The sequence below is a fragment of the Haemaphysalis longicornis genome, unplaced genomic scaffold (genome assembly GCF_048455015.1).
Source record: "Haemaphysalis longicornis isolate Haplotype H1 unplaced genomic scaffold, Haemaphysalis longicornis Haplotype H1 scaffold_5, whole genome shotgun sequence".
Classification (NCBI taxonomy): Eukaryota; Metazoa; Arthropoda; class Arachnida; order Ixodida; family Ixodidae; genus Haemaphysalis; species Haemaphysalis longicornis.
This window is the reverse complement of record NW_027526385.1, coordinates 71099587-71114677: the sequence shown is the minus strand read 5'-3', so window position 1 is coordinate 71114677 and position 15091 is coordinate 71099587. Positions and strand designations below refer to the sequence as shown.

General features: G+C 52.7%; 1 protein-coding gene and 1 pseudogene across 1 annotated transcript; both read left to right on the top strand.

The window, feature by feature from the left end:
- The first annotated feature begins 3454 nt into the window (after positions 1-3454).
- LOC144139741 (uncharacterized) lies at positions 3455-4894 on the top strand. Its single transcript, XM_077672014.1, has one exon. It carries the CDS (start codon positions 3455-3457, stop codon positions 4808-4810), a length of 1356 nt encoding a protein of 451 aa, XP_077528140.1. The 3' UTR covers positions 4811-4894.
- A 7610-nt stretch (positions 4895-12504) lies between these two features.
- LOC144139740 (serine/threonine-protein phosphatase PP1-beta catalytic subunit pseudogene) lies at positions 12505-15031 on the top strand (annotated as a pseudogene).
- Positions 15032-15091: the final 60 nt, after the last annotated feature.

The window sequence follows — 15091 nt, the reverse complement described above, 5'->3', positions numbered from 1 at the left end:
CGATATTGAATGACACGGACTCGAACCGGTGCAAACAATGTCTCGTGTAAAGAATGCTGTGCTAGTTGACGCTGCCCAAACGAAAGGGAAAACAAAAATCACCGCTTTTTTTTTTTTTGAAGTAGGCAGTTAAGGCGTTAAGGAGGAAAGTAGCGTTATTATTTGCAATAAATCGATTGTTTTGTGTATGGTAATGACATACTTTATTTTGTTCGTTTCTGCATGCGGGAATAGCAAGCGGATTCCCGCATATTGCTAACTCGTAACAATAAACCCGTTATAGGCGGGTTCGGCTATATCGAACTATTGGATATATCGAACTAATCATGGCGCATATTGCAGTTCGCTATAACCGGGTTTGACTGCATCAGGAAATATGGTATCGTTAGGTATATCGCATGGAGGATGCTGCGGTGTGGATAGGTGTTCGTATGGACTATTATGAAGGTGATGTCTTCATCTTTTCTTAGTTGGTTCGGTCGATCAGGGAAAATTAGCCGTTTTTTGTACGTAGTCCGCCAAGATGCCTGTGTAGCCTGGGAGAGGTTGTGGGTTGAGAGAGGTGATTTGGGCTCCGTTGTGTATAGGCGCGGACAGCAGCGCTTGTATAGGACAAGTACCACTTCAATGGTCTCAATTCTGAGCCACCCGTCAAGCCACCGTGGTGAAGGTCAAGAAGAGATGAGTGGAGGGGGGGGGGGAGTAGCAGTGACAGAGGCAAGAAAAATGAAAAAAAAAAAGAATGAATATGTCTCCTCTGGAAACAGGGGTGCACGCGAAGCCTTACGTCAGTGAAAACGAAACTGACCAAACTATAAACGGAATGACCACAAAACGAAAACAAAAACACTTCTGCCGAAACGCAAACGCGGCGGCCGATATGTAAACTCAATAACACCAATCGAGCAAAACGAAACCCGTCCATGTCGCTGAGCTTTACCCGTACACAAACGCTTGCTGTACGGTGTAGATAATTCTTCCGCTATTATCAGAAGCATATAGCAGCCCAGTGGTCTACCAATTCACTGTGTTTTCTTCACACGTTGCCAGCATAAAACAGAAGTGGTTGGCTTAGAAGTTGCAGGGTTAGAGAGAAGGGAATGAAGGCCTTGCAGCAAGTAAACCGGAAAAGTGACAACAAAAAAAAGCATTAAAAGAGAAACAAAATTGGCTCCAATCCACGGTGTAAAGGTGGGTTGACTGCGAGGCTCTCAACGACACCTTCAACGATTACAAATGCGGAGTCACTTGTATTCCGACGCGTGGCTCTACAAGGAGTGAAACAAGAGACTCTGCAAGCAGTTACCTATGATTTGCGTGGGCGGCGTCCAGAACGCAGCAGCGTTGGCAGAAGGAAAACAGGGAGGAGAGCCTTCTGAAGGGTTACGAGGAGGGCGGCACGCGCGGCTATGGCGTCAACTCTCTCAGCGCCTCTCCCGCACTCTTATTTCGTGTGTCACCTCCGAAAAGGGTCCTCCCCCTCCCAAGATGCTGAATTGAGGCCACCGTCTCTCTCCCCGTCTCAACGTGTGGGTAAACATCAACTGACGCTCTTATAAGGGGGTATAGCTCACCGGGAGAGCGAAAAAGTCTCTCTCGCCGCATAGCAGCGCGCTATTGCGTGAAGCACTGCTCAAGCTGCAGCGTTGAGCAGGGAAGAAAGCGGATGCAACCTCAATGTGGCATTAACAAACACCGGCCGCCCGACGTTTTCATGCGCATAGCGATGATCTCAGCTGTTTTCATCGCTCCGATCTTTGACGGGCCCGATCAGGATAAGGTCATCGACTGAAAACATGCGCACTGCCTCACCAAAACGACGCTAATAAACGCTGGAGTAAAAATCTTAGTACGTCTGCAAGCGAAACTGCGACGCCGGACCTGTTTTGCAACGCCATTTTGTTTATTGTGACTGATGTTGCCAGGCTGCGTCGCGGAATTCGGAGTTGGTATTTTTTACGGGCGGTGGCGGGACAACGTCCGCTTTCTCTTATTAATATGTTTTCAGGAACGCAGACGAAAGCCTTATGTGCCCAATTATGCGAAAAACCACCCCTGTTCTTGTCCTTGCCCGGTCCAGAAAATTTCCGCCGCAGTATAGCGCAAATAAATGAAGAACACTTGTGATCCGATAGGATTCGAACCCGGGTCTCTGCAGTAGCAGCATCATACACGGCCCCTGCCCTTTCTCGGCATGTTGCCTTCGGCACAGCGACATTTGTTCTCGTTTTCGTTTCTTTCTTCGTGGCGAATTCCCCAGAACCACGAATCGGATCCGTAAAATTTATAGGATAGTGCTTGCAGCGTGAGATTTGAATATGATGGCACTAGAGTAAAACAGGTGCACGGTGGTCCACCAACCGAATGGCTACCGAGAGACGGGACTCAAAAGTTCAAGTACCCAGATTACTTTTTCCCGCTCCGGTCCAGCCCTTTGAGTGAACTTCCGTCAACGGCATCTACGGCGGTCTACCATGGGTGCAAGCTTCGCTACAGCGTCAAGCCATGGAAGACCTCCGTCGAGTGCCTGCCCATCGCGGCCATCGTCGACGACAAGATCTTTTGCTGCCACGAGGGACTGTCTCCCGACCCGCAGTCAATGGAGCAAATCAGGCGCATCCCAAGACAAACAGGCATCCCTAATACAGTCTTCCAGTGTGATCCCGCAGTCGGATCCGGATGACCACGGCGCCCGGATCTTGGACGAGAATGATCGTGGCATGTCCTTCACCTCTGGATCCGATGTTGTCTCCAATTTCCTCAGCAGGCTCAACGCCAAGTTATCCCACCAGGTGGTGGAAGACAGTTCTTAGTTGCTATACAAACATGGTGACTATTCATGGCATCGGACTGTTGCGGTGAGTTCGGCAACCCTGGGGCATGATGATAGTCGACCGCGGGGACTCTTCTACGCAGCTTCCAGGTCCTGAAGGTCTCCGCGAATGAATAAATAAAATCTAATGAGCGAAGCAGGTGCTGTTGTTAGGCGCCCGCTTGTTGGAGGGGATCCTCAGTCCGGGAACTCTGGCAGCGGCATGCTGCGCGGGCCCTTTTTATCAGGTCTAGCTGGAATGTAGGGTCCTTGCTGGTCAATCGCAGCATCCATTGCTGCGTGCAAGGGTTGGATATCGTTAGGCCGTCTTAGACCTGATGGTATAGGGCGCTAGGTGCTGGACAGCAGTTACACGACGCTTAAAGTTCAATATATGGCTTAGTTCGTTCGATATATGGCATGGAGGATGCTGCGGTGCGGATAGGTGTTAGTCTGTAGTCTTCTGTTGTGAGTTGGTTGTGTGGATCAGGAAAAATTGGCCGTTTCAGGTGGTAGTCCGCCCGGATGTCTGTGTAGCCCTGGAGAGGTTGTGAGTTAGGTGGAAGAGGTGATGTTATCCTCCGCCCGCGAGGCGGACTGGCCGTCGTCTCCATCGCCGCGGCTACGCTTGCTGATATCATCATGCAAGCTGCAGGACTCACCCACAATGACGAGGATCAAGTCCGCATTCAAGCTAGAGCCAACTTCATAATCATCAGCACCCCTCACGAGGAACGAGCCACACGATACACCGGCATCACGGCCATCAACCACAACGGGCAACAATACCCAGTCGTAGCCCATGTTTCTGCGCCGTCCAACACGGCACTGGGAGTAATCTTCAATATTCCCAGCACAGACACGGCAGAGCAAATCCAGCACAGCCTCATGCACTATAATCCCGATCTAGGTATTCTGGACGCGAAGAGACTGAACTCTTCAAACATCGTACAAATCCTCTTTGAAGGCACGACCGTTCCATTTTGGGTGCGATATCGTGCTGTTACCTACCGCTGCAAGCCTTTCAAGCGAAAAACGGAAGCCTGCACCACGTGCTGGCACACCGGCCACCGCAAGGACGTCTGTCCTACTACCCAGCCACCGTCTCGCTGCGTACAATGCGGACTCATCAACCCACCGGACCCACACAAGTGTACTCCCAAGTGCATTGTGTGCGGGGGCGCTCACTTAACGGGCTCTGCTGAATGCCCGAGGCGCTTTCAACCACGACGACAAGCACCCACATACGCTCAAGTCACCGCGGCCGCCCGGATTTCAACGGATGAGGCCTCACCGAGTCAGCGACAGGCTTCACAATCCCCTGCCTTGGGGAAGCCCACGAAGCAACAAGACTCGAAGAACAAGGCCAACCAGCCACCCCGAAACCCGAATGCTGAAGCCACCAAGGTGAGCACCCAGCATTCCTCTCTCTCTAGCTCGCTGCACAATCCCCCCAACATTCCTAACGTTTTTCTTCAAGAACTACGAACAATTCGACAAGAATTGGCACAACTTCGCAAGGAAAATGCCATGCTAAGACAAGAAAACCTTTCCCTCAAACATGCCGCTCAGCCCTCCACAATGCCAATTAACCCCCCTCCTCCCCACTCTTCCACACAAAGCTCTACCGAGTTGCCTCCTCCTCCCCCATCAATGTCGGTAGACTCCAACACATCGCCTCCCTCCAAGAGACGGGCAACAGAATCGACTGCTCCCATTGACGACAGCCAACTTTCCCTCGTCGACCAGATTGCAGCCGTTGAACGTACTTGCCATAACGCTTTATCCGAGCAAAAAGCTGAGTACATCCACCTACATCAAACACTATTGACTAACCAAGCTACCACACAGGCAATGGTAGAAGCCTTAAAGGCAGAGATGCACGCCTGCCTCACACAATTCCATGAAATCAAAACGACTTTTGCCGCCCTTTTGGTCCCATCCGCAAGCTCGCAACCTCTCCCTGATCTTCCTGATGACCCCTCGCAAGACTTCTAGCATGCTCCGTATCTGGCAATGGAATTGCCGGGGCTACAAGAAAAAGAGAAACTCCCTATTGCTCCTCACCCAATCCCAAGACAAAGCCCCTGATATAATCGCTCTTCAAGAAACTGGGATAGCAGTCAAACTGCCGGGTTACCAAAGCCTTCAAGACACTGGTCACCATGTTACAGCCATTCTAGTCTAACGCAACCTAGTAGTCAATCAGATATTCCTCACGGAGACAACAATCCCACATATTTTCGTGGAAGTGCTCCCTCGCCGCAAAGGTGACAACAGCATCTTCATTCTAAACATCTACAGCAGCCCCAGAGAGCACCAACACAGGTTCAATTCTCTCCTCACTGCAGCTTCCCGGAAAGCATCCAAGCAACCCCTCATCGTTGTCGGCGATTTCAACGCCCCTCACACGTCATGGGGCTATGCTTATACCACTAAAAAGGTCGCCTATTGTGGGAACAAATTCAAAAAAGTAATTTCACTCCGGAATCAGATCCTTACACGGCCACCCGTCTGGGTACGAGTGTGCAGAGGAACACTGCCCCCGATTTAACCCTATCCAAGGATGTCGAACAGCTGCAATGGACCTGCACCGAATACACCTTGGGTAGTGACCACTACATTCTACAATCGGATGTCTCCATCGCCAAGCAGTACACTCCCCCATGCCGGCATACTCACATTACGGATTGGGACAAGTTCCGCCAAATCAGATCCCACCCTCAACTTGCAACACCTCCGGCTGCGGACAACTACACAACTTGGGTCAAGCAACTCTTACAAGACACCCAAGCAGCCAGCGCCCGCCTTGACCCGGATATCTCCTCTGACAGAGTGGACTCCCGGCTTCAACACCTGTGGCAGGCTTACCGCAGCATACAGAAGCGTTGGCTGCGTAACAAGACAAACCGCGCCCTCCGCCGTAAACTTGCTGAACTCGATAACGCCATGCAGGAATATACCAAACAGTTGGCCCAAGCACAGTGGCATCAAATTTGTGACCAGATGCGGGGAGCGCTCAGTATGCGTAAAACTTGGACCCTCCTACGGCACCTACTCAACCCTGGGAACACACGCACGGCCCAGTTTCAAAAACTACAGAAACTCATGCACAATACCCCTGGCTCCCTCTCCGAAATCATGACCCAGCTTCGCTCCCTATACATACCGGAAGGACCAAAAACACAACTCCCAGCCTATCGCGGAGAAGATAACGACCAACTCGACGCTGACATCACCGAAGCAGAAGTCAGGACGGCTCTTCAAACCATCAAACCTGGTTCAGCTCCCGGTCCCGACTCTATCACCAACAAGATGCTCCGCAACCTAGATGACGCCTCCATAACACAACTAACCGAATACTACAATCACTATTGGCGAAGTGGCACTCTCCCCCAAGACTGGCGTACAGCAGCAATTTCTTTCATCCCGAAACCCGGCAAACCTGTAGCCCTCGATCAGCTCCGCCCCATCTCGCTTACCTCCTGCGTTGGCAAAGTGCTGGAACACGTCATCCTAGCCAGACTTACCCACCACGTAATTCAAACTGAAGCCCTTCCGGAAGAGATGCTTGGATTCAGACCTAAACTCTCTGCTCAAGATCTACTACTACAAGTATCTAACGAAATTATCCAGCCTCCCAGCAAAGTGGACAATGCAGCTGTGCTGGCGCTTGACCTTAAGAAAGCTTTCGACATGGTCACTCACGAAGCAATAATGGCCGGCCTCTCAGCCATTTCCCCCGGTTTGAGGGTCTATAACTATGTCAGAGCTTTCCTGAGTGACCGAACAGCCACCATACGCCTGGGCCCACACACTAGCGGCCCATACCATCTGGCCAGCCGAGGTACTCCCCAAGGGGCCGTCCTCTCCCCTATGCTTTTCAATCTCGCCCTCCTGCCTGTTGCCAAATCTCTCAAACAGATCCCGCACCTTCGTTTTGGCATATACGCGGATGACATAACACTCTGGGTACCAGGAGGTAATGATGGACATATTGAAAGCACTCTCCAAGCAGGCGCCGATGCGGTCAGCTCTCAGGCAGCCTTGGCCGGACTCACCTGCTCCCCTTCCAAATCCGAGCTGTTAATCCTCCCTCCTCGTACACGTGCTCCTACAAATCCCCAAATTGAAATAACGGTACAAGGTCATACAGTCCCTAAAGTCTCCCGCCTCAGAATCCTCGGCCTACTTATCCAGCAGAATCGATCCAATGCTTTCTTCATACAACAACTCGGATCTCATATCGACCAAATTATTGCACTTCTTCGGCGGGTAGCCAACCGACACCATGGAATAGATGAAAAGGACCGCCTCCACCTAGTGCACTCCTTTTTTATCAGCCGCCTCCTCTATACTCTGCCATATATACGAGCGTCCAAGGTCGAGCTGAACAAGATCGATTGCCTCATCCGCAAGGTCTACCGCGCTGCCCTGCAGGTACCCCCTAACGCATCCACGGATCGTCTGCTCCAGCTCGGAGTTTTTAACACCGCCACCGAGTTAGTTGAAGCCCATTTATCATCCCAGAGAAATCGCCTAGAACTAACAGAAACGGGCAAGTCCATTCTCGCTACTCAAGGCATTCCGCTGTCCGAACAAGCTAAAAGTGCCATGCATATTTCACTTGAAATTCGGGAAAACATATTCACAAGGCCCCTCCCCCGACACATGCACCCCGTCTACAACTCGGCGCGCCGCCAAGCCCGTACACGCGTCTTGGACCGGGAACTGGCAAAATGGCCGGAAGCGGTGTACTGTGATGCGGCGGAATACCGTCATCACAACGCCTACGCTCTGGTGGTAACGCGCAACTCCGCTTGCACCCCCCTCAGCACGCTTACCATCTTAACTACCTCCCCCACGACTGCGGAGGAAGCGGCCATTACGCTGGCCCTCACACAACGTCCAACCCCGCCCAAGGTAGTCACGGACTCCAAGCTTGCTCTGCTGCCTTTTGTACGGGGGACCATCTCTTCTGAAGCCCTCCGCATCATCCAGAATAACCCGCCTCAAAAGATGGTGGAGTTGGTGTGGGCCCCGGCTCACACTGGCCTGCCGGGAAACGAACTTGCCCATGCCATTGCCCGCGATCTCACACTCCGGGCTGGTGTGAGCATCGTCCTCCGACATGGCGCGCGCTCCTCCAAAGAACGCCTCATCACGTTCAACGACATCGTGGAGCACTACCGACTCTCTCGTCGTACTTTATCCCCCGCCCATTCCTCCCTCACACCTCACCAAACCCGCTATTGGCGACTCTTGCAGACAGACTCTTTCCCATGCAGAGCTCGTCTGCACCACATCCACCCCTCATCATTCCCGTCTCCCAACTGTCCCCAATGCGGCCAACGTGCCACTCTGGAGCATTCCATGTGGGCTTGCCCTTACGACCCCTTCCCTCAAATCTCCAGCAGCGAGCTATGGAGAGAGGCGTTGGGTAGCTCTAGCCAGGAGATTCAAGAGGCCCTGGTACGCAGAGCTACCGAAGTCGCGGCTGGCCTCCGCCCAGCCGCCACCAACCCTCAGTAACCATGGTTCGAATAAAAGTTTTTTTTCTCTCTCTCTCTCTCTCTCTCTCTCTCTCTCGGTCCCGTCAGAAAAACGCCCCCACGTATATAATAGCGGGAAGAGGCGCTTATATAGTCAAAGTGCCCCTGCGTTGGTCTCAATTCCGTGCCACCGGCACGCCAACCGCTTCCCGGTCAAGAAGAAACGAGCGGTGAGGTCGGTCAGAAACGGAAGAGGCAAGGCGGGATTGAAAACAAAATACTAACGAACCCCTTTCCTCCAGAAACAAGGGTGTACGCAAAGCCTGACGTCAGGGTAAACGAAAACGACTAATATCTAAACGCAATGACCTGTATGAAATCGCAAAAGCATCAATCGGTGAAAATGAAACCTTTTTACGTCACCCAGCTTTAGCCGAACGCATTTGTTATTGGAGATTGTTCTTCTGCGACTACGTGGAATGTTTATGTTCTTCAATGGCTGCCCGCTCTTCCGCGGAGCGGACCACGTGCAACCTACCCATGCCGCGCTAGAAGGTGAACTTCCCCATGAGAGCGAGCGACCGCACTGGCGATGTGGTGTGATTCAAGCGACGACTCTGATTGGCTGTCATTGTGGCGTGATATAACGCGACACTATACTCGGTTACAACTCAAGAACGGCACCACCTCATGTAGTGTATCACTCCGCCAAAGCGCCGGACCCGTGACGTCAGTGCGCGCGCGTTTTGAAAGGAGTTTGCTATGAATGCGTGATATCGTCTGCCTTGTCTCACGCAGTTTGTTTGTCGTCACTGGAGTCGTTTATAAGCATATTAAGTCCAAAAAATCACGTGAACGGCTCAGGCCATGTTCAATATATTCCCAGTAACACCCTACTTGCGCCGCGCGGAGAAACATCCGGCTACGGTGATAAGGCGCAGCGGCAACTTCCGGTGCCGTTCTTAAGTTGTCACCGAGTATTGTGCGCTGGCGCCTGCGCCATCTGCGAACGATGAGCGAGAGCTGCTCGCGAAGAGCACGTGGGTAACGCAGTCATCGTCAACAGTTTATCCCTGGCCAATTTGCCTCTAAAAGTAGGTTTCAAACACGTCAAGGGAATCATTACCACTATCATCAGCATCGTCGTCGCCGTTGTCGGCATTAGAGCGAGGGCGTAAATTATGTTGTCTGCCTCAAGGCGTTTCGGCGTAAGCCACCACCGACGGCGCAAGCCAGCCAACACAAGTGTCGCTATCGCTAGAAAACGTCTTTATCTGTAAAGAGTACAAAAGAAACGCGTGTGCGATCCGATGGAATTTGAATAGCAGCTCAGTGCTCTGATGATGATAATGATGATGAAGATGATGATAATAACTTTATTTTGCCAAGAACTGGGTGAAGGAGGAAGGGGAAGTGGAGTCTTCCTGGATTCTCTCCCTTCAGATGGCGGCCTGAGGCCTTTTCGGACGACGGAAAAAGAAATATTTGAAGAAGAGAAAAAGAGAAAAGAAAAACAGAAAAAGGGGTCAGCCTGTGTGTTTCAATCTGTTACGTAAAAAGTCACGTAAATACTGACGAAATTTTATGGCCGCGTCAGTGATGTCGTGCCACTTCGCTTGCTGATGTAATTCGCACCGTGGAACAGAAGCGAAATCTGTTACAGGAACACGATGCAGCAAAAAAAAAGCCTTGCAAAGTAGTTCGTGCCAAAAGCGCCAAAAGACAAAAAAAAAGCTTTTTTTCGCGGACTCAGAAAGAGCCACCAGTTTTTTGTAAGGGAACTTATAGATGGTATTCACTGAAAAGATAAGCTGTTCATTTCGTCGGTTGGAAACACTGGAAAAGGCCACGGACATGGCGCCGCTTGCGCCACTACGGCCAAACTCAATACAATGATAATGATGACGATAAGTTATCTTTGAGTAGAGGTGGTGGTGTTAGGTTACGGCGCAGAATAAAAACACCGTCGTGCGTCGTTTTCTCCGTTTCAACCCGATTCTCAGCGGTGGTGTCAGCAGCGATGTTATTCATTGCACTCACATTGGAGTCGAAGCATTGCATTGCGTTGGGTGGGTTAGAGTTTGAAACGTCCAACACACCTCACGAGCCTAGCACGGACAAGTACTGCCATCCCGCAGAGCCCGACTTAACCAGTGACGGCCACTCACATGGTTGCCTGCCGGCGTGCCTGGCCAGTGAATGCAACCTATACCTCGGTATTTTTTCCGGGCGGTCGAGAATCAGCGTACGCTTCCTCTCATTGACCTCTTTTCAGATATTGAGACGAAAGCCTTATGTGCCCAATTGTGCGATAAACCGTCCTTGTTGTTGTATTTGTTGACCGGTCAAGAAAATGGGCGCCGCTGTAAACAGTATAGAAATAAAAAAAAAACACTTGTGATCCGATAGGATTCGAACCTGGGTCTCCACAGTGCCAGCAGAAGACACTGCCATTGCGCTTTCCATGCACCTCCGCAATTTCTTCTAGGGTGTTGTGGACGCCCAGCTCAAGTAGTTTGGCCGTGCTGGCGCAATTGAGGAGTCCCAGGGCAGCCTTGTAGGTCTTGCGTATCGCAGCGTTGATTTTGTCTCGTTCGTGGGCCTTCCAGCCGTGAAAGGCCCCGATGTAAGACACGTGGCTTGTTGCAAATGATTGGACCAGCCGGAGGAGACTTGCCTCTTTCATGCCTCGATGCCGGTTGGCCACGCGCTTGATGAGGCGTGTAGCCGCCCCCAGTTTGGTCACCAGTCTGTCGACTGTGGTTCCGTTACCTCTGCTTGCTTCGAGGAACATTCCGAGCACTCGGAGCATCGTGACTCTTGGGATGACGGTGCCATCGCTTGTGTGTATTGTGATCTTTTCTGCGCCTTGGGCGGCTTGTTTCCGGTATCTTCCGGTGGTGGGATGATGAGGAGTTGTGACTTCTGTGGTGAGCATTTAAGGCCCGTGTCTGCAAGGTGGCTTTCAATGGTGTTGATGGCGGCTTGTAGCGTTTCTTCTATGTGGCCGTCGCTGCCCCCGGAGACCCACAGCGTGATGTCGTCCGCATATATAGTGTAGCGGACTTGCGGGACCTCCGAGAGCAGGCGGTTGGCCACTCCAATCATGACCAAATTAAAGAGTAATGGCGATATTACTGAGCCTTGTGGAGTTCCTACGCTGCCCAGCGCTCGTTCTTGGAGTTGCAGGTTTCCCGCCTGGATCTTGACGGTTCGACTGGACAGGAAGTCCCGGATGTAGTTGTAGGTGCGTTGGCCCATTCCTAACCGAGAGACCTGCTTCAAGATGGCCGAGTGGTTCACCTTGTCGAAGGCGCTCTGGAGGTCGAGGCCGAGCACTGCTCTGTTGTCTCTGGTGGGGACTGTCGTGTCGAGGACTTCGTGTTGTAGTAACAGCATAGCATCTTGGGTACTGAGCTTCTCCCGGACCCTAGCATGGTGTCCGGATAGAGGCCTTCTCGCTCGAGGTAACGTTGCCACCTGTTTCGTAGTACGTGCTCGAGCACCTTTCCCACGCATGACGTTAGTGAAATTGGGCGGAGGTGGTCTATGCTGGGGGGTTTGCCGGGTTTGGGTATGAGCACCGTGCGGGCCGTTTTCCACTGCGACGGTAGCTTGCCAGTTTGCCAGCAGCGGTTGTAGTATTTCGTTAGGGCCGTGATGGCCCCATCGTTCAGATTTCGTAAGGCTTTGTTGGAGATCTGGTCGGGACCGGCTGCGGACTTACAGTTGAGTTCCTGTAGCACGGCCCGGACTTCCACTCCTCGATGTCTTTATCCAGGTTTGGATTGTCGGTTCCTTGGTAATCTTCGTGCTGTTCTGCAGGGGTACTGGGCAGATATTTTGCATTGATGCGCTTGCCTGTCTCTTCTTCTCCCAACTCCTTTAGTGCTGCGTGCATGGTTTGGGAGAGCCTGTGTTGTTGGCAACCCCTCATCGATGTCTCGTCCAGGAGGTGGCGGAGGAGCTTCCATGTCTGGCCCTTGTCTGGAGGAGCTTCCATGTCTGGAGGAGCTTCCATGTCTGGCCCTAGAAGAAATTGCGGAGGCCCAGCGGACAGCCCAAATAGAACGCCTCAGGAGGACTAAGACGGGGAGGAACATACTCACCAGACTGGGCTTCTCAGAGGCAGAAACACCGCAAACACAAGCAGCCCCCTCCCTACCGGAAGGCGCCAGGCGACGACTCCAAGTCTCACCTATGCCCAGGAACGTCAACCCGGCCAACAACCCGGGAAGACGCGCAGCACGAGCAAAGACCCTTACAGACACATACGCTGCCGACACCGGGGCCCTCTTCGTCGACGCAGCAAAATACCCACATATACAAGACACCTACGTGGCCGTGGTGGTCAAGGCCACCACCGGTGAAATCTGCAACGCCTGCAGCGTCCGAGCATCGTCGGCAAGCCAGGCGGAAGAGATGGCCATAGCGTTGGCACTCACGGATCCCGATGCTCCACAATCCTGAGTGACTCGCGCTCAGCCATCAAGAACTACGCAACAAACACGGTGTGCAGCGAAGCAGTGAAAGTGATACGGTGCAGTGAAGTGCGTAAACCAGTGCGCGACGCAGTGCCCACCACCCATCTAAGGTGGTTCCCGGCACACACTACCACAGACAGCAACGGGTGCAGTAGCAGCAACCCCAACCGTAACGAGACGGCGGACGCCGCCGCGCGAACTCTCACCAGATGCGCGACGACCACCACCTCCCTCGTCTCAACGGCTGGGGCGGACTGCGAAGACTGTGAAAGGTGTGGTGCAGTGAACGCCGACACAGGCGACCGAGACGACGAAGAAAACGATCCCATACAAGAGTATGCAGAAGTGCTGGGGTGGTACAGGTACGGTCGTCGGACCATGCCCCCACCCCACCCTAAACTCACGCGAGAACAAGCAGTGCTTTATAGGCAGATACAGACGCGATCAGTGCTGACTCCGGCGCTCGCGCGCCACGTGTGCCCGGAAGTGTTCCGCAGCGACGTGTGCAGTGTGTGCAAAAACTCTAAGGCGACCCTGACCCACATCTTGTGGAACTGTGAACTACACCCACAGAAGCGGCAGCATTCCCTGGACGGCTGCCAGAAGACATAGAAAGAGCAGTGTATTCACACGAACTAGCAAGTCAGCTACTGGCAGTCCAGCGGCTCGAGGTGGCTCTCTCCCCGGCAAGCGCGAGAGACTGAGCCTGCGGGTGGTCGAGGACACGTCCCCAACGGCCATCTGCGGGCTGGTCCAGCGTAGGCTGGGGAGGCAACATCTCGAAGACGCCATAAACAAAGTCGGGTGGCGGGCGACCCTGCGTGGTTCCCCAACCACCTCCGCAGGACATTTTCAATAAAGTTCATTTCTCTCTCTCTCTCTCTCCATGCACCTCGCCTGCGGCGGAACATTTGCTGTGGTTTTCGTTCTTTCTTCGTTACGAAATACCCCGAACTACGAATAGGAAACGTAACGTTTATAGGATAGTGCGGGCCACGTGACATTTGAATATGATGGTACGTGAGTAAAACAGGTGCACGGTGGACCACCAAACGAATGGCTACCGAGAGACGGGACTAGAAGTAGGGGTCGACTGCTACTGGAAGGAGGGGCGAAATGAGAAAATTTGAGGTCAAAGAATGGGCTCGGGCAGTGCAGAATCGGTTGGAGGTCAGTGGTGGAGGCCTTTGTCTTGTAGCGGAAATAGGCTGATAATGATGATGATGATGATGATAACAACAAATTCAGGCGAAATTATCTAATATGACCATTCGGACTTAGTTGTGAATGTGTGATCGGTTTTCTCGTTCGTCCTGCGCACGCTTGTTGTACTCTCCGCAGACACGTCGGAATGTGTGTTCTAAATGAAGAAGAATTAGATGGGCGCCGTTAGGGGGCCATAGCGAGGTTAGAAGAGAACGAAGCCACGTGCACTGCCACGCTCTGAGTGCGTTCCATCGCTTCCACAAGAAGCGGACGCCGTGGTCCTGCCTTTTCGTTCTAGATCCGCGCCACCCGCGGGATACCTAGCTGCGCCGACATCCACGGCCAGTACGCGGTCCTCTCCGCCTGCTGTTTGAGGGCGCTGCCTTCCAACCGAAGGCAAAGTACTTTTCCCTGGGGAACTAGGTGGACAGCGGCAAGGCAAGCAGACCTTAGAGGCCATCCGCCTCCTGACGGTGTACAAGATAAAGTACCCCGAGAACTTCTTCCTGCTACGAGGCAACCCCTCGAGTGCTCCCCCATCACCCGTATCGACGGGTTCCATCATGAGGAAGCTGTGGAAGAAGATCTCAGTGGACTGCTTCGACTGCCTTCCCACCGCCGCCATCATCGACGAGGGGATCTTCTGCTGCTATGCTACTCGGGACTGTCTCCCGACCTGCAGTCAATGGAGGAGATCAAGCGCTTCGCAAGGCCAAACGACATACACAACACAGGCCTGATGTGGGATCGCCCAGTCGAAAACCGTCAAGGGCCGAGTCCAGGGCTTGCACGAGAATGACCGTAGATTGTGCTTCACCTTTCGGTCTGATCTGGTCTCCAACTTCCCCAGCAAGCACGACTTCACGTCATCCCGTCAGGTGGTGGAGCACAGTTTCGAGTTCCTCTACCAGCACCAGCTGGTGACTTTGTTCTCGGGCACAACTGTTGCGGCGAGTTGTTCACGTTGCGCTATGATGTCCGTCGACAGGACCCTTATATGCAGCTTCCATATCCTGCCGCCCTCCGAAAATGGATGAATAAGTAAAATCGTTATTGAACACAGCAGGTCCTGTTGTTGGAGCTCTCCCTTGTTGGGG

What these genes read in the sequence shown, in the direction of transcription:
- LOC144139741 (XM_077672014.1), top strand. Translation starts at nt 3,455, where the DNA reads ATGCAAGCTGCAGGACTCACCCACAATGACGAGGATCAAGTCCGCATT.